This window comes from Oncorhynchus nerka, linkage group LG10 (genome assembly GCF_034236695.1).
Source record: "Oncorhynchus nerka isolate Pitt River linkage group LG10, Oner_Uvic_2.0, whole genome shotgun sequence".
Taxonomy (NCBI): Eukaryota; Metazoa; Chordata; class Actinopteri; order Salmoniformes; family Salmonidae; genus Oncorhynchus; species Oncorhynchus nerka.
Genome location: NC_088405.1, coordinates 17,680,254 through 17,703,063, shown reverse-complemented (window position 1 = coordinate 17,703,063; position 22,810 = coordinate 17,680,254). Strand labels below are relative to the sequence as shown.

At 44.8% G+C, this 22,810-nt stretch overlaps 1 protein-coding gene across 1 annotated transcript in view; it reads right to left on the bottom strand.

The window, feature by feature from the left end:
- Positions 1-2,119: 2,119 nt before the first annotated feature.
- The window catches only part of LOC115134966 (disks large homolog 5-like), a 102,301-nt gene continuing 81,610 nt past the window's right edge, over positions 2,120-22,810 (bottom strand). Inside the window, exons 25-34 of the mRNA XM_029669100.2 lie at positions 22,414-22,578; positions 22,081-22,267; positions 21,255-21,403; positions 15,578-15,748; positions 15,278-15,468; positions 15,040-15,183; positions 13,322-13,449; positions 10,882-10,991; positions 4,731-4,840; positions 2,120-4,587 (exon numbers count right to left, since the gene is read on the bottom strand). Coding sequence (XP_029524960.1) covers positions 4,484-4,587; positions 4,731-4,840; positions 10,882-10,991; positions 13,322-13,449; positions 15,040-15,183; positions 15,278-15,468; positions 15,578-15,748; positions 21,255-21,403; positions 22,081-22,267; positions 22,414-22,578 — 1,459 coding nt within the window. The 3' untranslated portion in view covers positions 2,120-4,483. The remainder of the gene's footprint in view (positions 4,588-4,730; positions 4,841-10,881; positions 10,992-13,321; positions 13,450-15,039; positions 15,184-15,277; positions 15,469-15,577; positions 15,749-21,254; positions 21,404-22,080; positions 22,268-22,413; positions 22,579-22,810) is intronic.

Here is a 22,810-nt window from a genome sequence, read left to right as displayed (position 1 = left end):
CAAACAAGCAAGATTTCTGGCTCTCACAGACAGAAGTTACAGGTTTTTTTGCCCCACTGTAGGTGATGCTTGACTAATGCAGGGTTGAGACATGGTTCCACAAGCTTGTCTGCTATATGCATTTGTTTATTTTCCCAATAAATATGCAGGAATACTTTATGCAGGATTTCACACAGAATAGTGTGCCATCCCATAGAGGAAGGAAGATGAGGCTTTACTAATACAGGGTTGAGAGTTGAGGAGGAGGTGTGATGCTTGGCTAGGGGAGGGTTGAGCTCTGAGGAAGAATGACACAGTTCATAATATGTATTCTGTACACGTATTAGACAAACTGGTCTCCATTTGGGTGCCAAGCTTTCCATGACAACAAAAACAGTGTTCCTATTCTATGGAATATGGTGGGAAACTTCCTCCAGCTAATACATCAGCCTATCTGATTGCGTACATAATTGTGAATAATATATATTTTTTCAAATCTTTGATAGGGAGTGAAAGAGTGCACACTTTGGGGAGAAATGGGAGCAAGATAACGGTACTTGAGGGTTGGTCCAAGGGCCTGGCAAACGGGAGAGGGTATGGTGGGTCATGGGACGATCTCTCACCCCAATGAGTAGGCCAGGGAGCTGGAGGCCAGTTATCTCCTTGAACATCATGGGAATAAGACCATGTGACCTTAGTTACAGCTTTGAGAAAGTGACCTTAAGCATTGGAAGCCCAATCCACCAATCAGATCTCGTGTAGCTAGAGGCTGCCTAACTTGATGTAATGGGGAATCACACAGCACAAAGTGCATTTCTGGTACTGGACTGTATAGAAATGTTGTGTCTAAGTTGCTTGGATTTAATTACAGTGAAGATACTGTAGTTTATCAGTAATGAGAATATTGTAATTGAATAATTTCCCCAAATGGAATATAATCATGCAAATACAATTTTGGGGGGGACATTTAGCCATTTTCATTGTTAAATCCATTATAATGATCAGTGTAGGACCATTTGATGACACAGTTGGCAAGACCGTTGGCCAGAACAAAGTCATTCAGTAAAAGAACATGACCCTTTCTCTAACATTCAGTCTTTCTTCCCATCCTGTACACTGATGGGAGAGGAGTCAGAGGACTGAACAGGTAAAAGTCCTGTCTCTGTGATGTCAGCCAAGAGTGGAAAACCTGGTTTATTGTTGCTTTACTATTACATCTTGGTTAGGGATGTCGGTTTGAATGCAGAGGAATGTGTGGCAAGCTTTGTCATTTCTGAGAAGCCGTATCTCTCTACAATGATCCAGAGAGATACAGCTGCCTTCTCATTCTCTGCACAGAAAAATTGATGGATGTTGGTTTTATCTGCCATGTCGTTTACTCTGCTGCGTTCAGCTAAATTATATATTTTTTATTATAGTGCATCTCTGAAGGGTGGCAGATTTTAGGGGCATCATATTTCAGAATGCAAAACACTACATTTTCCTGCTTTATATAAAAATCAAAATAAACCTCTGTGCTGTGTATCTTGCATGTATTTGCTGGGGATCTGTCCTCTATTGATCCACTGTGCGTTCTCATCCAGCTGCCAGACCATCAGATGCTGCCCTTTAAGTAACTGTGCGTGGTGTCTGGTTGGGTGCCTTTTCAATGCAAAATGAACAATAACTACTGTATTCTATTTCCAAAGGGATGATTGAACAATATTAAGTGGTCTACGTTTAATATTTCCTAGTACTGAATGAAACAAGGTTGCCAACTAACTCATTCAAGAACAGGGAGAGATAGCGAGACACAAATAACTGATGACTCCCACTTGCAGAGATAATCAGCGATCAAGACGTGGAGATCTCCACAGGTGGGTGTATCCTTAACAGCATGCAGCAAAATGGCAGTTTGGCTAACAACCAATGTCAAAGCGTTCTTGCAAGAGCTGCACTCTATCAATTGGCTGTTGTGCAGTCACGTTGCTGAAATTTGCATAAACCTTTGGAACCTTGAACACTGGTAGCTAGCTCGCTGGTCGCCAACCGCTAAGTCGCTGTGTCTCCTCGCATCTTCTTCCATTGAAAATGAATGTAGCTAGGTCGCTGATATTCTCGCCAAGTGTAAGTCCCCAGTAATGAGTCTGACACAAAACCATGTCATTGCGATAGAGAAAATGACTTTTATTCTAATGTTCATGTCTTAACATTTGATACATATCACATTTTTCAAAGAAAATAAAACCGCAGAACAGTACCTGGCAGCTTGTCATTCTTAGAAATACAACCATTTCACATGGCATCCCTCATTGTAAACCATCTCTACCTACTACAAAAAAATGTACATTACAATTGTACTTAATATGCCTATCATACAGCCCAATAGTCAAACTTCAGATCTGATTTTCCTTTGAAAAACTGTGCATTAAGTCCCTTTTTCAGCAAGAATGCAAATATGGAGGAGCATTCTGTCTGTCTGTTTTCTAATCAAGATGATTAAAGAATAAAAAGGCCATCAATGAAATGTATGGAACTAATGTGATACATTTAAAATGTGAATTAGTTAGTAAAAATGATATAGTACCTATTTATTTATAATGTCTACTGGGAAACCTAGGAACCATTTGTTAAGGTCCACAGAATAACAAGTGCAAAACAGAAATAAAAAAGATCAAACTGACGTACTGGATTTTGGCACATTAGGATGCAGGAGAATGTGTTTATGCCTCTTAGATAAAAATACAAAAATACATTAAATAACAATGGAAAAAAAATATCACTAACATTTAAATGGTTTTATTAAGGAATAAGAAAAAATATATATATATATTTGCTCCATGGTGTCATTCTGGTTTGTGAGTACATTTAAAAAAGGTGACAACCAAAGACAAAAACAGTAAAACATGCAAATACCTGCTAAGACATGACTACTGAACTTCCACAGGCCTGAGAACTAGTTGAAATACATGTACTATAGAATAATTCATCTGCATACTGTTACAGTCCATAGGCCCCTGTGAGGCATGTACACTCACCCAAACATATATATATTTTCTCTATATTGTCTTTAAATATGTGACAGATAGATATGTGATGGAGACACAGTGGTCTGTCTAGCCCTGGAGTGTATTCTGAGGTGGTCACCGTCTGGCCTACCCTCACAACCTTGCCATTGTCATACGCTCTGTACGGTCTCATTCCAAAACAAGCTCTGGGTGGACCCCAGGACTGAGTTTGGGAAGCCCTGCTCTATAGTGTTTGTTTGCAGACCTATAGTGTTTGTTTGCAGACCTAGTGTTAACTTGGGTTGAAAAATTCTGTGAACTTTCAATAAAATCCTTGGTTTACGGATTTCCTGTTTATTCACCTCCCGATTCCAGGAATCCTCCAACTGGGATTTCTGGAACTACAGGGAATTTTGCAACCCTAGTGTTAACTTCATGGTGTTTGCAGATCTGAAGGTAACAGATGGGTGTGAACAGCATGGTGATGGCTCCAGCTAGCCTTCCAATGGGCAGGTCCTATCGCCATATTGCTTCAACTTATTCTGTTCCATCAGATCGGAAAGGGTAAGGAATGGGGGCCTGTCTCCGACGGAAGGCACTTCCGATAAGCCCGTAAACTGTCCACTCACGTGCAGTAACCATAGAAACGCAACGAGTAGACCAGACACCATTCGCTACTGCCATGTGTGATTTTCATGGCTTTTGCTTTGCTATAGACACACAATTGAATTTGACACAGTTACACACGTGATGCACACCGAAGTTTGGTATGATTGAAAGCTGTAAAATATTGTTTGATTTGACCCTTTCAAAATCGCCTTTTGGATAAAACATTTTTGACAGAAGACCGATAAGACATATCGCTTGGAGAGGTTTGTCTGTTCTACAGGTAACGTTTCTATGGCGTCAACTTCATACCAATATCAAAGACCATGTTTCAATCCAACCAACAAAGTCATTACAATTCATCAATAATATTACTCTCTCTCTCGTACACACGATTCATACGCACACACAGTTATTATTATTCCACATTATTAGTTGTCAGTCATTGAATGGGGTGTGTAAAACAGGGTGATGTCATTTGATACACAGGTTTGATTTAAGGGCTGATTCTGGGTCAGGGGGGTCTAACACATTCCAGCAGATTATTTAACAACAATACACACTCATGTCTTAACTGTAAAAGACTGCTTACAATGCAGCTTTACAGAAACACCACCTTAAAACCCTTAGAGAAGACCAAATGAAGTGTAACACCCTGTCACTTCTACCAACCTGCTACAGATTACACAGAGAAGAAAAGGCTCTGGTTAAAAAGGTACAAATCAACAACACCCTAAAAACAAGAACTCAAATATCTAGCTTACATGTGTAGTAGCTTACTGTAGTGTACCTATTGGTATAGTGTGGAAGGTTTTCTAGTGTTTGTTGTGAGTGGAGAGGCGCAGTGCAACAGGGTGCAGTGGTGGCCTCCACCCTCTAGGGGAGAAGGGTGCAGTGGTGGCCTCCACCCTCTAGGGGCAGCCAAGGGGAGTCCACAGGACCTTACTCTGTTCCTGGTCAACTATAGTTATGATCTGAGTGCAAATGTAGGGCAGAGAGCCGCCCTGGACAATACCTGGAAAGATACAGGAAGAGCAGGGTTAACGAAGTTAGAAAATGACACACGAAGCCACATACACGTATGCACACACTCATCCACCTACCCCCACACACAGCCAAAGAGAAACAGAGACAGTGCAACATGAGTCGAATACCAACCTGTAAAGAATGTGCTATACTCCTGCTCTATCTTCTGTGCAACCTCAAACTGCTCCTTGGAATGTTTTTGAGAGACCTTGTCTCGCAGATACACTGGATCCTTCTGTTCCCTGAGGAGAGAAAACCAGCGCAGAGTATTAACACAGACAAACCAATATAGAGGCTATTTTGTAAATGACATCGCCGAAGTTGAGGATCGGTAGGATAGTCAGTTTTACGAGGGTATGTTTGGCAGGATGAGTGAAGGATGCTTTGTTTTGCGAAATAGGATGCCAATTCTTTAATTTTGGATTGGAGATGCTTAAAATGAGTCTGGAAGGAGAGTTTACAGTCTAACCAGACACCTAGGTATTTGTAGTTGTCCACATATTCTTAGTCAGAACCGTCCAGAGTAGTGATGCTAGACGGGCGAGGGGGTGCGGGCAGAGATCGGTTGAAGAGCATGCATTTAGTTTTACTTGCATTTTAGAGACTGCCAGAGGTCCGGACAACAGGCCCTCCGATTTGACACACTGAACTCTATCTATCTGAGAAGTAGTTGGTGAACCAGGCGAGGCAGTCATTTGTGCCCGGCTTTATCAATCATCCACAGATATCTATAAAAATAAGACAGATCCTGCTTCTGTTGCCTGTGATTGTTTAACAGCCTACTGATTCCGTGATCACCAAGCTTCATGCAACCACAACGTGTTAGAAAAACAATTTCACAAATTCAGCTTTTTTAAATCTTTGCTGTAATAAAGACTATATACTTTTTGTTAGAACTGCATTTATTGTGTTGTTAACACTATCAAATTGTCAGAAAAATTCATTCATCATAATATTGCCTATAACCCTTTTTTTGATCTCCCTATTGTTATTATTACTATTATGACCATCATTATAATAAGTCATTATCAATATCATTAGTAGGCTTAGTATAGCAGCCTTGTATAACCACCATTGAGCTGTAGGCCTAAGAGCACATCCTGTTTAGTCTTAATACCATAACTTGAGTGGACCTAAATCCTTCACTTGTTCGTGTCATCACACAGTAGAAATCTAATTGTATTTGTCATATGTGCCGAACACAACAGGTGTAGCCCTTTACAGTGAAATGCTTACTTACAAGCCCTTAACCAACAATGCCGTTTTAAGAAAAATAAGTTAAAGTATTTACTAAAATAATATGTACATGTAGGTAGAGGTAAAGTGACTATGCAAATAGTCCGGGTAGCCATTTGATTAGCTGCTCAGGAGTCTTATGGCTTGGTGTTGGAAGCTATTTAGAAGCCTCTTGGACCTAGACTTGGCGCTCTGGTACCGCTTACCATGTGGTAGCATAGAGAACAGTCTTTGACTAGGGTGGCTGGAGTCTGACAATTTTTAGGGCCTAAGACTGCCAACTTCTGGGAAAAGAGGTTTGTCTGAGTAAAATATATGAAATACTTTTGTTGACATTGTAGAATTCTAAATAATAGATACATCTAAATCCCCATGTCACTACAACTCTACTCATCAGTCCTGGGACAAACCAATTTGGTGCCCTAAGATCTTTAAACAATGCATAAAAATATGTAGTAGAGGAAAGTGTTTTAAAATGGTGGCAAAAATGGATGCAAATGCCACCGCAATTCAAGAATGAATCCTCTACTAACACAGAATCATCTTCTCTCATAAATTGTAAGAAAAAAATAAGTCAAATTATAGCAGGGCTCTAACCCTGTTCCTGGAGAGCTACCCTCTCCTGTAGCTTTTCACTACCACTCCAGTTGTAACTAACCCGATTCAGCATATTAACCAGCTAATTATTAGAATCAGGTGTGATAGATTAGGGTTGGAGTGAAAACCTACAGGACAGTAGCTCTCCAGGAACAGGGTTGGAGATCCTTGGTTTAGAGTATGACAACACATTCTGGCTAACACAGGCCAGCTGCTTGCTAACAGTAGGACTCAGTGATATTACCACACAGAAAATGTGGCTACACCAAATGACATTACATAAATAGTTTGGAGGGGGGAAAAAAGTGGAAGAGCATCTCCAGCTGTTTGGGATTACACAAGGGTGTGTGTGTGTGGGGGCAACACTCCGAGTTAACACTCCTGCAAAACACACACACACCAGGGTTTCCGTTAGCCGGAAATGTATGAAAAGCCAACAAAATTGTAGCGGGCCAAATTGTCCAGGAGAGTCTATCATAGCCTAAACTCTGAATAGGCTACTGTTGATTGTGAAGATGCAGCCTTTTTCATTGAAGTAAAACACAAGTTAGAGGATAAAGAGTATTGTGAAGGTTTAAACCAGTTCGCAAGTGTTCTGTTTAATTTAACACCCAAACAAGGGCACTGCGTTCATCCACCTCTGGCCTGCTCGCCTCCCTACCACTGAGGAAGTACAGTTCCCGCTCAGCCCAGTCAAAACTGTTCGCTGCTCTGGCCCCCCAATGGTGGAACAAACTCCCTCACGACGCCAGGACAGCGGAGTCAATCACCACCTTCCGGAGACACCTGAAACCCCACCTCTTTAAGGAATACCTAGGATAGGATAAAGTAATCCCTCTCACCCCCCCTCCCCCTGAAAAGATTTAGATGCACTACTGTTCCACTGGAGGTCATAAGGTGAATGCACCAATTTGTAAGTCGCTCTGGATAAGAGCGTCTGCTAAATGACTTAAATGTAAATGTAAATGTTAATTCTGTTCAGCCATTTTCTTTGGCCAAATTAAGTTCCAACTGTAAAGCTGTGTTTGCCGCAACATTAATAGCCTGCTCTTATTTACCCTATAAACAATGGCTTGACTTACTTTTGAATTACCCTAATTAAGTTGAGAAACTTTTTTAAAAGTTGTGTGGCTATTAGCCTATTATACTGCAGGCCTATGATATAAAGGCATGATATGAAGGCAGTACAGGATGGCGCTCCTACTAACTCCAACAGTTGAACTTGAGGTGAGGAAGTGTTTCAGGCCTACCAGACTTACTCCTATAATCTAACAATATAATGCTTATCTTTATACTAAATATTTGGAGAGAAAATGTTTGAATTAACCTCCTTCTGTACGTCAATATCTATATAGCAGACGCAGTAACAATCTGACTAAGAAATGCGTGTCGTTGTTATTGCATGCGGCCGGCTTATCTCTATCTCTCTGGGGCCAGGACTAACCTTCTCTTCTTTCTTCTTAAATACTTTATTTGTAAACACATACATACACTTAATAATATAAACCCAACATGTAAACCCAACGTAAAGTGATAATTCAACCACCTGACAGGTGTGGTGTATCAAGAAGCTGATTAAACAGCATTATCATTACACAGCTGCACCTTGTGCTGAGGACAATAAAAACCCACTAAAATGTGCAGTTGTCACAACACCACAGATGTCTCAAGTTTTGAAGGAGCGTGCAATTGGCATGCATGAATGTCCACCAGAGCTGTCGCCAGAGAATTGAATGTTAAATTCTCTACAATAAGCCGCATCCAACATCATTTAGAGAATTTGGCACTACGTCCAACCAGCATCACCGCCATGTGTATGGCGGTGTCTGGGTGAGAGGTTTGCTGATGTCAACGTTGTAAACAGAGAGCCCCATGGTGGCGGTGGGGTTATGGTATGGGCAGGCATAAACTATGGACAATGAACACAATTGCATTTTATCGAAGGCAATTTGGCCCACTGTGAGGCCCATTTTTTAAAAAGGTATCTGTGACCAAGAGATGCATATCTATATTTCCAGTCATGTGAAATCTATAGATTAGGGCCTAATGAATTTATTTAAATTGACTGATTTTCTCATATGATCTGTAACTCAGTAAAATCAATATACGCACGCACACACATTTACAGTTGAAGTCAGAAGTTTGCATAAACCGTAGCCAAATACATTTAAACTCAGTTTCAGAATTCCCTGTTTTAGGTCAGTTAGGATTACCACTTTATTTTAAGAATGTGAAATGTCAGAATAATAGTAGAGAGAATTATTTATTTAATCTTTTACTTCTTTCATCACATTCCCAGTGGGTCAGAAGTTTACATATACTAATTGAGTGTTAGGTAGATTTGCCTTTAAATTGTTTCGCTTAGGTCAAACGTTTCAGGTAGCCTTCCACAATAAATTGGGTGAATTTTGGCCCATTCCTCATTTTCTATGGGATTGAGGTCAGGGCTTTGTGATGGCCACTCCAATACCTTGACTGTGTTGTCCTTAAGCCATGTTGCCACAACTTCAGAAGTATGCTTGGGGTCAGTGTCCATTTGGAAGACCCATTTGCGACCAAGCTTTAACTTCCTCACTGATGTCTTGAGATGTTGCTTCAATATATCCACATAATTTTTCTCCCTCATGATGCCATCTATTTTGTGAAGTGCACCAGTCCCTCCTTCAGCAAAGCACCACCACAACATGATGCTGCCAACCCCGTGCTTCACCGTTGGGATGGTGTTCTTCGGCTTGCAAGCCTCCCCCTTTTTCCTCCAATCATAACGGCGGTCATTATGGTCAAACAGTTCTATTTTTGTTTCATCAGACCAGAAGACATTTCTCAAAAAAGTACGATCTTTGTCCCCATGTACAGTTGCAAACAGTGGTCTGGCTTTTTTTATGGTGGTTTTGGAGCGGTGGCTTCTTCCTTGCTGAGCACCCTTTCAGGTTATGTCAATATAAGACTCATTTTACTGTGGATATAGATATTTTTGCACCCGTTTACTCCAGCATCTTCATGAGGTCCTTTGCTGTTGTTCTGGGATTGATTTGCACCATTCGCACCAAAGTACGTTCATCTCTAGGAGACAGAATGAGTCTCCTTCCTGAGCGGTATGACGGCTGCGTGGTCCCATGGTGTTTATACTTGCGTACTATTGTTTGTACAGATGAATGTGGTACCTTCAGGTGTTTGGAAATTGCTCCCAAGGATGAACCAAACTTGTGGAGGTCTACACATGTTTTTCCCTGAGGTCTTGGCTGATTTCTTTTGATTTTCCCATGATGTCAAGCAAAGAGGCACTGAGTTTGAAGGTAGGCCTTGAAATACATCCCCAGGTACACCTCCAATTGACACAAATGATGTCAATTAGCCCATCAGAAGCTACTAAAGCCATGACATCATTTTTGTGGAATTTTCCAAGCTGTTTAAAGGCACAGTCAACTTAGTGTATGTAAACTTCTGGCCCACTGGAATTGTGATACAGTGAATTATAAGTTAAATTATCTGTCTATAAACAATTGCTGGAAAAATTACTTGTGTTATGCATGAAGTAGATATCCTAACTGACTTGCCAAAACTATAGTTTGTTAAAAATACATTTGTGGAGTGGTTGAAAAAACGAGTTTTAAATGACTCCAACTTAAGTGTATGTAAACTTCCAACTTCAACTGTATATGCACACACACAATACAGTGGATGCCTAAGCCTATTGATCTATGCATGAAATGCCCTGATGCAATTAGTGCTCAAATCGCTGACAGTTGAACCATGAGGTGGACAATTACTGTTTTAGGAAAGTAAAGACCAATAAAATATTAATGTCGCATGTGCTACAAATCGAAACACAAGGAATAGTGTTTTTGTCGTCGGTTGTTTTGAAGGCTGGATCTGAATGCATACGGATGTCAGGTAAGTTAACATCTTCCTAGGCACGTTGTCTGGCGTGAAATCTTCCTCATGTAAACTGACACACACCCCTCATTCCAACACTCATGTCCACACACAGGTCAGACAGAGCTATTCAGCACAGCAATGTGTCTGCCGGGGGTATCTCATGGTAGAGAGGAAATCTATCCAACCTTTTCATTACCGACTGTTCAAGGAGGAGAAGAAGTGATCAAATAACATTTGGATACAGCCAGGGGATTTGTCAGTGTGCGTGTGGTAGTAGTCAAGAAGGAGCCTGGGGATTTGACTGTGCTAGGTGTTATACCGCTCTTATTATACTGTTCCTGCTGAATCCCTTCACATCCCATTCATTTCTTCAATTAGTTAGTTACTCACCCGGGGCACCATCGCACACACACAAAGTACAAATGGACAAAACACACTAAAGACGCGTCTCCATGGAATTATTTCATCTCAGACCTGGGAACTGGTAAAATGGAACATAACATTTTAAAAGATCTAGAATTATTAGAACACTGAAAATCTGTGAAGAGGGTGGGTGTAGCTGGCTACTTACTTGATCTGCTTGGCGTTTTTGTAGCGGATGAAGATGACGATAGGGTAGATGTGAACGCTGTGCAGCCTCTCAATGGCGTGGGGCGCGATGTCTAGCAGACAGTGACAGTCCTAAGAGGGGGAGAAGAGGAAATATCAGTTCAGTCGTGTTCTAGGTACAACAACTGGGATGACAAGCAACATGATGCTGCTGCTGCTTTTAGAAAGGACCACCATGATGCTGCTGCTGCTGCTTTCAGAAAGGACCACCATGATGCTGCTGCTGCTGCTTTCAGAAAGGACCACCATGATGCTGCTGCTGCTTTCAGAAAGGACCACCATGATGCTGCTGCTGCTGCTTTCAGAAAGGACCACCATGATGCTGCTGCTGCTTTCAGAAAGGACCACCGTGATACTTCTGCTGCTGCTTTCAGAAAGGACCACCGTGATACTTCTGCTGCTGCTTTCAGAAAGGACCACCGTGATACTTCTGCTGCTGCTTTCAGAAAGGACCACCATGATGCTGCTGCTGCTTTCAGAAAGGACCACCGTGATACTTCTGCTGCTGCTTTCAGAAAGGACCACCGTGATACTTCTGCTGCTGCTTTCAGAAAGGACCACCGTGATACTTCTGCTGCTGCTTTCAGAAAGGACCACCGTGATGTTGCTGCTGCTGCTTTCAGAAAGGACCACCGTGATGCTGCTGCTGCTGCTTTCAGAAAGGACCACCGTGATGCTGCTGCTGCTGCTTTCAGAAAGGACCACCGTGATGCTGCTGCTGCTGCTTTCAGAAAGGACCACCGTGATGCTGCTGCTGCTGCTTTCAGAAAGGACCACCGTGATGCTGCTGCTGCTGCTTTCAGAAAGGACCACCGTGATGTTGCTGCTGCTGCTTTCAGAAAGGACCACCGTGATACTTCTGCTGCTGCTTTCAGAAAGGACCACCATGATGCTGCTGCTTTCAGAAAGGACCACCATGATGCTGCTGCTGCTGCTTTCAGAAAGGACCACCATGATGTTGCTGCTGCTGCTTTCAGAAAGGACCACCATGATACTTCTGCTGCTGCTTTCAGAAAGGACCACCATGATACTTCTGCTGCTGCTTTCAGAAAGGACCACCATGATGCTGCTGCTGCTTTCAGAAAGGACCACCATGATACTTCTGCTGCTGCTTTCAGAAAGGACCACCATGATGCTGCTGCTGCTTTCAGAAAGGACCACCATGATGCTGCTGCTTTCAGAAAGGACCACCATGATGCTGCTGCTTTCAGAAAGGACCACCATGATGCTGCTGCTTTCAGAAAGGACCACCATGATGCTGCTGCTTTCAGAAAGGACCACCATGATGCTGCTGCTTTCAGAAAGGACCACCATGATGCTGCTGCTTTCAGAAAGGACCACCATGAAACTGCTGCAGCGGCTTTCAGAAAGGACCACCATGATGTTGCTGCTGCTGCTTTCAGAAAGGACCACCATGATGTTGCTGCTGCTGCTTTCAGAAAGGACCACCATGATGCTGCTGCTTTCAGAAAGGACCAACATGATGCTGCTGCTGCTTTCAGAAAGGACCAACATGATGCTGCTGCTGCTTTCAGAAAGGACCACCATGATGCTGCTGCTTTCAGAAAGGACCACCATGATGCTGCTGCTGCTGCTTTCAGAAAGGACCAACATGATCCTACTGCTTTCAGAAAGGACCACCATAATACTGCTGCTGCTTTCAGAAAGGACCAACATGATGCTGCTGCTTTCAGAAAGGACCAACATGATGCTGCTGCTGCTTTCAGAAAGGACCAACATGATGCTGCTGCTTTCAGAAAGGACCAACATGATCCTACTGCTTTCAGAAAGGACCACCATAATACTGCTGCTGCTTTCAGAAAGGACCAACATGATGCTGCTGCTGCTGCTTTCAGAAAGGACCAACATGATCCTACTGCTTTCAGAAAGGACCAACATGATGCTGCTGCTGCTTTCAGAAAGGACCAACATGATGCTGCTGCTGCTTTCAGAAAGGACCAACATGATCCTACTGCTTTCAGAAAGGACCAACATGATGCTGCTGCTGCTTTCAGAAAGGACCAACATGATCCTACTGCTTTCAGAAAGGACCAACATGATGCTGCTGCTGCTTTCAGAAAGGACCAACATGATGATGCTGCTGCTGCTTTCAGAAAGGATCAAATGCAAGAGACTCGACGTCTATTAAGACAGAATGTTGTAAATTGTGAGAAATTAAAAACCTGAAGACTGCTTTTGAGGTGACGTTAAAAAAAGCATTTAATTGACCACATCTAACTTTATTCTGAAATAACTAATGGGAACACTTTAATTTGATAAAAGAGACGAGAATCTGACAATATAGAAGTATTTATCTCGGATCAGGTCCCCCCCGTTCATACAATCTTTTTCACTATTATCTAAAAGGTGATACTGATGCTAGATCAGCCCTGATGTTGTACCTTCTCTGTGATCTCCTTGATGGAGGCCACGGTGGTCACATCAAAATGGCCACTCCTGCGTTTGTAGTCGATGAAGAGGCAGTCTTTGACTCCGCGCTCTATAGCCTGCTGGGATGCCTTCATCACCTCTGAGGAAAACACACAGACAGAAGTCAGAGACTGTTCATCCTAATGAATACAACCCAGTAGTCTAACCAAAGAAATAGAAAATGACAAGAAGGGCTACACTTAATGATTGTATTTCTATAAGTCTAAACCCCATTCTGTTCGATAAAATGAGAAGCAATCATCAATAGGCAATCATTTAATAATATATTGTTATGTATGCTTTTCTTTTGGAGTGCATGTAGGACAATGTGTCCCAAATGACACCCAATCCACAGGGCACATAAGGCTGTGGTCAAAAGTAGTGCACTACAGTGAATTCGGAAAGTATTCAGACCTTGACTTTTTCCACATTTTGTTACGTTACAGCCTCATTAATCTACACACAACACCCCATAATGACAAAGCAAAAACTGGTTTAGAAATGTTTGCAAATGTATTACAAATTCAAAAAAACTGAAAAAGCTTATTTACATAAGTATTCAGACCCTTTGAATTGAGACTCGAAATTGAGTTCAGGTGCATCCTGTTTCCACTGATCATCCTTGAGATGTTTCTACAACTTGATTGTATTTCACTTGTGGTAAATTCAATTGATTAGATATGATTTGGAAAGGCACACACCTGTCTATACAAAGTCCCACACTTCACAGTACATGTCAGAGCAAACACCAAGCCATGAGGTTGAAGGAATTGTCCGTAGAGCTCAGAGACAAGATTGTGTCAAGCCACAGATCTGGGGAAGGATACCAAAACATTTCTGTAGCATTGAATGTCTCCAAGAACAGAGTCATTCTTAAATGGAAGAAGTTAGGAACCACCAAGACTAGAGCTGGCCTCCCGTCTAAACTGAGCAACCGAGGGAGAGGAGCCTTGGTCAGGGAGGTGACCAAGAACCAGATGGTCACTCTGGCAGAGCTCCAGAGTTCCTCTGTGGAAATAGGAGAACCTTCCAGAAGGACAACCATCTCTGCAGCACTCTACCAATTACACCTTTATGGTAGAGTGGCCAGACAGAAGCCACACCTCAGTAAAAAGGCACATGACAGCCCACTTGGAGTTTGGAGTCAGCCCACTTGGAGAGTAGTCAGGATCGAGGGAAAGATGAACGGAGAAAAGTACAGAGAGATCCTTGATGAAAACCTCCTCCAGAGCGCTCAAGACCTCAGACTGGGGCAAAGGTTCACCTTCCAACAGGACAACAACCAGAAGCACACAGCCAAGACAAAGCAGGAGTGGCTTCGGGACAAGTCACTGAATATCGTTGAGTGGCCCAGCCAGAGCCCGTACTTCAACCCGATTGAACATCTCTGGGGAGACCTGAAAATAGCTGTGCAGTAACGCTCCCCATCCAACCTGACAGAGCTTGGGAGGATCTACAAAGAAGAATGGGGGAAACTTCCCAAATACAGGTGTGCCAAGCTTATAGCGTCATATTCTAAAAAGTATTATTGGTTAAGGTTGTAATGTAACAAAATGTGGAAAAAGTTAAGGGATCTGATTACAGTGCTGATCTCAACTCAACCAGTATTATTAGTATTATATTGTGGTAATATATATGTTGTACTCTACTCAACCAGTATTATATTGTGGTACTGTTGTACTTTACTCACCCAGGACACATCTGCAGAACTTCCCGGGGGACTCTTTAACCAGCATGTCCTTGACGGGGTCTGAGAGAGGGCCGAGGATCACGACCGGCCTAGAGGAAACACACACTACCTTCTGGACCCGCTGGTACGCCAGGCTCACACAGTCTGAGGGGGAGACACACACACACAATCAGTCAGTGGGGTGGCGTTACACACGAAGCCTCATACTCTGTCCATGTAAAGGTGTGTGTGTCCTCACCCTCTAGAAATGGTATGGAGTCTGTGCTAATGGCGTCCTGGGCCACCAGTTCCTTGCCGTCTTTAGAGCCGCTGCGTTTGTGTTTGTGCTTCCTCCTGAAGAAGGATCTCCTGGCGGCAGCAGACAGACTCTTACTGTCCTTGTCTTCCTTCAGCTCTGTCATACTGTGTCGGTACAACTCCTGGTCCATCCTGCACACACACACAAGACTCATCATGACACACGGAAGTTACCCAAATGATAAGGAGAGACTAACTGGTATCAGCTAATAACTTAGTAGTGTGTGTGTGTGTGTCTTACATGTATTTGCTGGGGATCTGTCCTCTCTGGATCCGCTGTGCGTTCTCATCCAGCTGCCAGACCATCCAGCTGCCGAAGCTACCCATTGGTAGAGTATCATCCACATACAGAATGTCATCCTTCTGAAAACTCAGGTCCAGCTCTGCCTCTGCAGTCCGCTCATAAAGTGCTCTAGAGAGATGGAGGGGGGAAGTACGGCGAGGGGGAGAGCGAGAGGAAGGGTGGAATGGAGAGAGGGTTAGTGTGTGTGTGCGCTCCTATGTGAGTGAGCATTCATACCTATTCCCCTTTAATGTCTAGCCCACTGAGGTTGGAGCCCCATAGCTCTTTTTCTCAGCATATCTGTGTGTGTGTCAATCTGTGTGTGTGAAGGCCCTGTCAGGGATGGGGCTGTGTGTGTGTGCATGTATCTGTGCATGTGAAGGCCCTGTCAGTGATGGGGCTGTGTGTGTGCATGTATCTGTGCATGTGAAGGCCCTGTCAGGGATGGGGCTGTGTGTGTGCATGTATCTGTGCATGTGAAGGCCCTGTCAGGGATGGGGCTGTGTGTGTGCATGTATCTGTGCATGTGAAGGCCCTGTCAGGGATGGGGCTGTGTGTGTGTGCATGTATCTGTGCATGTGAAGGCCCTGTCAGGGATGGGGCTGTGTGTGTGTGCATGTATCTGTGCATGTGAAGGCCCTGTCAGGGATGGGGCTGTGTGTGTGTGCATGTATATGTGCATGTGAAGGCCCTGTCAGGGATGGGGCTGTGTGTGTGTCAATCTGTGTGTGTGAAGGCCCTGTCAGGGATGGGGCTGTGTGTGTGCATGTATCTGTGTGTGTATCTGTGCATGTGAAGGCCCTGTCAGGGATGGGGCTGTGTGTGTGCATGTATCTGTGTGTGTGAAGGCCCTGTCAGGGATGGGGCTGTGTGTGTGCATGTATCTGTGCATGTGAAGGCCCTGTCAGGGATGGGGCTGTGTGTGTGCATGTATCTGTGCATGTGAAGGCCGTGTCAGGGATGGGGCTGTGTGTGTGCATGTATCTGTGCATGTGAAGGCCCTGTCAGGGATGGGGCTGTGTGTGTGCATGTATCTGTGCATGTGAAGGCCCTGTCAGGGATGGGGCTGTGTGTGTGCATGTATCTGTGCATGTGAAGGCCGTGTCAGGGTTGGGGCTGTGTGTGTGCATGTATCTGTGCATATGAAGGCCCTGTCAGGGATGGGGCTGTGTGTGTGCATGTATCTGTGCATGTGAAGGCCCTGTCAGGGATGGGGCTGTGTGTGCATGTATCTGTGCATGTGAAGGCCGTGTCAGGGTTGGGGCTGTGTGTGTGCATGTATCTGTGCATGTGAAGGCCCTGTCAGGGATGGGGCTGTGTGTGTGCATGTATCTGTGCATGTGAAGGCCCTGTCAGGGATGGGGCTGTGTGTGTGCATGTATCTGTGCATGTGAAGGCCGTGTCAGGGATGGGGCTGTGTGTGTGCATGTATCTGTGCATGTGAAGGCCGTGTCAGGGATGGGGCTGTGTGTGTGCATGTATCTGTGCATGTGAAGGCCCTGTCAGGGATGGGGCTGTGTGTGTGCATGTATCTGTGCATGTGAAGGCCGTGTCAGGGTTGGGGCGGACATCCTGACCTGGTCTGTGTGACTTCGGCAGGCAGCTGTTGCCATGCAGACTCAAGTTGCATCCCGAATATATATATAATATATAAAGTGCACTACTTGGCAATGGGCCCTAGTTCAAAATGGTGCACTATATAGGGAATAGAGTACCATTTGGGACACAGAGTCAACTTCTTACAGACTTCTAACAATGAACACCTGCACTGACCGACACACACCTTCTCCTCCACAGCCTGTAGTCTATGAGCTGTCCCGGTCTGCCTCGTGCACACACATGCGAACACACGCAAACTCTCTACATGGGAATTTAACCAGGGGCTAATGGAGAGGGCAAGTCTCCTCTGTTTTTCTGTCTGAAGGTAAACCATTCGTAGACAGACAGGACCTCTATAGTGAGATACTAATTGTAACAATGTTCAGAACAGAGCAATCCGCTGCTTTCTTGGTCTTCACAAACTGACTCCAAACCTGGCCATCTGTGGAGATATGGGTTGGGTTGGGAATGTGTGGTTTGGCAAAAAGGTGACATGGAACAGACTGATACATTTGCCAGAACACAGAATCACAAAAAAAAGTTTTACTGGGACCTTAACCATTTTGTAGACCACGGAGAGTTGTGAGTATCTATGTTTTGTGAAACTGATTTGCAGTATATACAGGAACAAATTACCAGGTGGTGTTAACCAAATCAAGGACAAGCCTTTGTGGAAAAATGGGCAGTTGATTTTGAGTTTCAACTTAAACTTAGAACGTACACTCAACGAGAAATACACCCCTGAACCATATGTAAGTCTGAACCTAACAAAAAGCCAAAGCTCAGTTTGTGCTCAGATCCATGGGTAGAGTTAAAGCCCCTGAACAGGAGGCATTTTGCCTACTGTGTGATCTTGGGGAAATCAAAAACATTTAGTGTTTTATTGCCCTCTGTATGATCTGACATGATGATGATAACCTTAAAGGATTCTGGGTACGGGACGAGTAAAGGCTTGAATTTTGTTTCAGACAGGGTGTGTTTGAGATTGCTCAGTTTGTTCAAAATGCTTGCATTTTATTTAACTAGGCAAGTCACAATGCCTGGAAAAGGAGAAATGTACTTTTTGTGTAGTGGGGCTAGATGTTAGCCGGTTGCGTAGTGGGGCTAGATGTTAGCCGGTTGCGTAGTGGGGCTAGATGGTAGCCGGTTGCGTAGTGGGGCTAGATGGTAGCCGGTTGCGTAGTGGGGCTAGATGGTAGCCGGTTGCGTAGTGGGGCTAGATGGTAGCCGGTTGCGTAGTGGGGCTAGATGGTAGCCGGTTGCGTAGTGGGGCTAGATGGTAGCCGGTTGCGTAGTGGTGCTAGATGGTAGCCGGTTGCGTAGTGGGGCTAGATGGTAGCCGGTTGCGTAGTGGGGCTAGATGGTAGCCGGTTGCGTAGTGGGGCTAGATGGTAGCCGGTTGCGTAGTGGGGCTAGATGGCAGCCGGTTGCGAGTGGGGCTAGATGGTAGCCGGTTGCGTAGTGGGGCCAGATGGTAGCCGGTTGCGTAGTGGGGCTAGATGGTAGCCGGTTGCGAGTGGGGCTAGATGGTAGCCGGTTGCGTAGTGGGGCCAGATGGTAGCCGGTTGCGTAGTGGGGCCAGATGGTAGCCGGTTGCGTAGTGGGGCCAGATGGTAGCCGGTTGCGTAGTGGGGCTAGATGGTAGCCGGTTGCGTAGTGGGGCTAGATGGTAGCCGGTTGCGTAGTGGTGCTAGATGGTAGCCGGTTGCGTAGTGGGGCTAGATGGTAGCCGGTTGCGTAGTGGGGCTAGATGGTAGCCGGTTGCGTAGTGGGGCTAGATGGTAGCCGGTTGCGTAGTGGGGCTAGATGGTAGCCGGTTGCGTAGTGGGGCTAGATGGTAGCCGGTTGCGTAGTGGGCCAGATGGTAGCCGGTTGCGTAGTGGGGCCAGATGGTAGCCGGTTGCGTAGTGGGGCTAGATGGTAGCCGGTTGCGTAGTGGGGCTAGATGGTAGCCGGTTGCGTAGTGGGGCTAGATGGTAGCCGGTTGCGTAGTGGGGCTAGATGGTAGCCGGTTGCGTAGTGGGGCTAGATGGTAGCCGGTTGCGTAGTGGGGCTAGATGGTAGCCGGTTGCGTAGTGGGGCTAGATGGTAGCCGGTTGCGTAGTGGAGCTAGATGGTAGCCGGTTGCGTAGTGGGGCTAGATGGTAGCCGGTTGTGTAGTGGAGCTAGACAGACATGTTATAGACAGACAGAGACATATCCAGACAGGCAGATACAGACGTAGACAGAGACATAAACAGGCAGATACAGAGACATAAACAGGCAGATACAGACGTAGACAGAGACATAAACAGGCAGATACAGACGTAGACAGAGACATAGACAGGCAGATACAGACGTAGACGTAGACATAGACAGGCAGATACAGACGTAGACGTAGACAGGCAGATACAGACGTAGACATAGACAGGCAGATACAGACGTAGACATAGACAGGCAGATACAGACGTAGACAGAGACATAGACAGGCAGATACAGACGTAGACAGAGACATAGACAGGCAGATACAGACGTAGACAGAGACATAGACAGGCAGATACAGACGTAGACAGAGACATAGACAGGCAGATACAGACGTAGACAGAGACATAGACAGGCAGATACAGACGTAGACAGAGACATAGACAGGCAGATACAGACGTAGACAGAGACATAGACAGGCAGATACAGACGTAGACAGAGACATAGACAGGCAGATACAGACGTAGACAGAGACATAGACAGGCAGATACAGACGTAGACAGAGACATAGACAGGCAGATACAGACGTAGACAGAGACATAGACAGGCAGATACAGACGAGACAGAGACATAGACAGGCAGATACAGACGTAGACAGAGACATAGACAGGCAGATACAGACGTAGACAGAGACATAGACAGGCAGATACAGACGTAGACAGAGACATAGACAGGCAGATACAGACGTAGACAGAGACATAAACAGGCAGATACAGAGACATAAACAGGCAGATACAGACGTAGACAGAGACATAAACAGACATATCCAGACAGACACAAACATATCCAGACAGACACAGACATATCCAGACAGAAACACAGACAGAAACACAGACAGACAGAGACAGACAGAGACAGACAGACATAGACAGATACAGTCAGAGACAGATACAGTCAGAGACAGATACAGTCAGAGACAGATACAGTCAGAGACAGATACATACAGACATATACAGACAGAGACACAGACAAATACAGATACAGATAGACAGACATATAGACAGGCAGATACAGACGCAGGCAGAAACAGACACAGGTAAAATACGGAACGGTTCTGTATTTCACTGAAAGAATAAACATCTTGTTTTCGAAATGATCGTTTCCGGATTCGACCCTATTAATAACCTAAGGCTCTTATTTCCGTGTGTTATTATGCTATAATTAAGTCTATGATTTGATAGAGCAGTCTGACTGAGCAATAGTAGGCACCAGCAGGCTCGTAAGCATTCATTCAAACAGCACTTTCATGCGTTTTGCCAGCATTTCGACGTCAACAGTGAAGAGGCAACTCCGGGATGCTGGCCTTCTAGGCAGAGTTCTTCTGTCCAGTTTGTTCTTTTGCCACTCTTGTTTTCTTTTTAATGGCCAGACAGATATGGCTTATTCTTTGCAACTCTGCGTAGAAGACCAGCATCCCGGAGTCACCTCTTTGCTGTTGACGTCGAGACTGGTGTTTTGCAGATACTATTTAATGAAGCTGCCAGTTGAGGAATGTGCTTTTCTTTCTTTCAAAAACAAGGACATTTCTAAGTGACCCCAAACTTTTGAACGGTAGTGTGTGTGTATATATATATATATATATCTTTTGAACGGTAGTGTGTGTGTGTGTGTATATATATATATATAGACATATAAACAGACAGACAGTATCTCTATAGTGTAACAGAGGATGATTCTCCTGGAAGTGGGACATAATTGCTTTAGATGAAGAGAGAGTTCCTCTCCATGGGCTTCACTGGTGCATCATGAAACAGGCATTTTGGAGACAGGTGTTTGTGTGTGTGTGTGTGTGTACCTGATATAGAAGCCGTCCCCCGGTGTGTCTTTAACCATGTTGAAGTCGTCAGGTCGTTGTTGGACTCTGAGAGTGACGGTCTCGGCCGGCTTCAGCATCTCTACATAAATCTCCTCCACCGTCTTGTTCTTCATATTCACTGACCCATACTGAGATAGAGAATTGGAATTTACAAACCCCTTTATTGGGTAAACATCATCATTACACAAAGAAATGTAAAAAAAAAAAAATATGACAGAGGGAGGGGGGGGGGGGGAGAAAGGAGAGAGAAAAAGGAGAGAGAAGAGGGAGAGGGGGTGAGAAGGAGCAAGAGTGTGAGATACAGAGAGAGAAAGGGAAATAGAGAGTGAGATAGATGAGTGATAGATTTTGGCAGTGTCTAGACCAATCAATACATTCATTTCAAAGCCCTGGGCTGGTCCACAGAGTAAAACACAGACTCCTTCAGCCTCTGTGTTTTTTTGGTTGCATGTCTGTCCATTGATTAGGAGGAGGATGCGAGAGGAGGAAAATGGACAGAGTTCTGTTCTGATGACAAGGCTCTAGGCCTGCTTGAAGAACAGAGATTAAAGTGACAGAGTGGGAGCATGACAGGAATGGGACAGTGCGAGTTACTCTACTTATAGAGATTGGCCGTGTAGGTACACCACAGTGTACAATGAGAGAAAGAGAGGAGAGGGGCAATCGATAAAGGAACAAAGACAGACAAGGAAAACAGCGATGGGCTTTGGCAGAGATGCTGCACAGTGAAAAATGTTCGCTCATAAAAAAAGTTGTGATAGACCTTGTGTGTGTGTCCACCTACATGCTGGTGCATGTAACCTACCTCCAGTATGAGGTCCCCAGGCTGCAGGCCCTCTGGTCCCCTAGCAGGGCTGTCCTTCTCCAGACTCTTTACATAGACCCCCCGGAGGTTCCCTCCACACAGCCCCAGCCCCAGCTCTGCACCCTGGGCCCTGAGCACCGTCACCACCCGCGGCTCACACACCTTACGACTGCCCTCTGACGACACCCTGGAGTGGAGAAGGGAAGAACGCGAATACCTTACCAAACAGAAATGAGTCTTCTGCGGTACCCAACCCCTGCAATATACACAAATCCACATGAAGTTGGAGAGGCTGGAGCAGTCAGAGGTGGGCCCGGAAGAGGTATGTGTTACCTGATGAAGCTGTGAGGACTAGTTGTAGGGGTGGTCTGTTTGGAGGAGGGGGTGAGTGTTCCTTCATCCTGTTCACTCAGAGTGTCTATAGTAGAGTGGTTGTCTGGGGTGGTGGCTCCACTGCCCTGGGGCGTGAACTGGCTGCTCACCGGCTCCAGACCAGAACTACACACGCAGAGAGAGAAAAACCTTAGTATGGGCTCCCGAGTTACGCAGCGGTCTAAGGCACTGCATCTCAGTGCTAGAGGTGTCACTACAGACACCCTGGTTCGAATCCAGGCTGTATCACAACCAGCCATGATTGGGAGTCCCACAGGACGGGTTTGGCCGGTGTAGGCCATCATTGGAAATAAGATTTATTTTCTTAACTGACTTGCCTAGTTAAATAAAGGTTAAA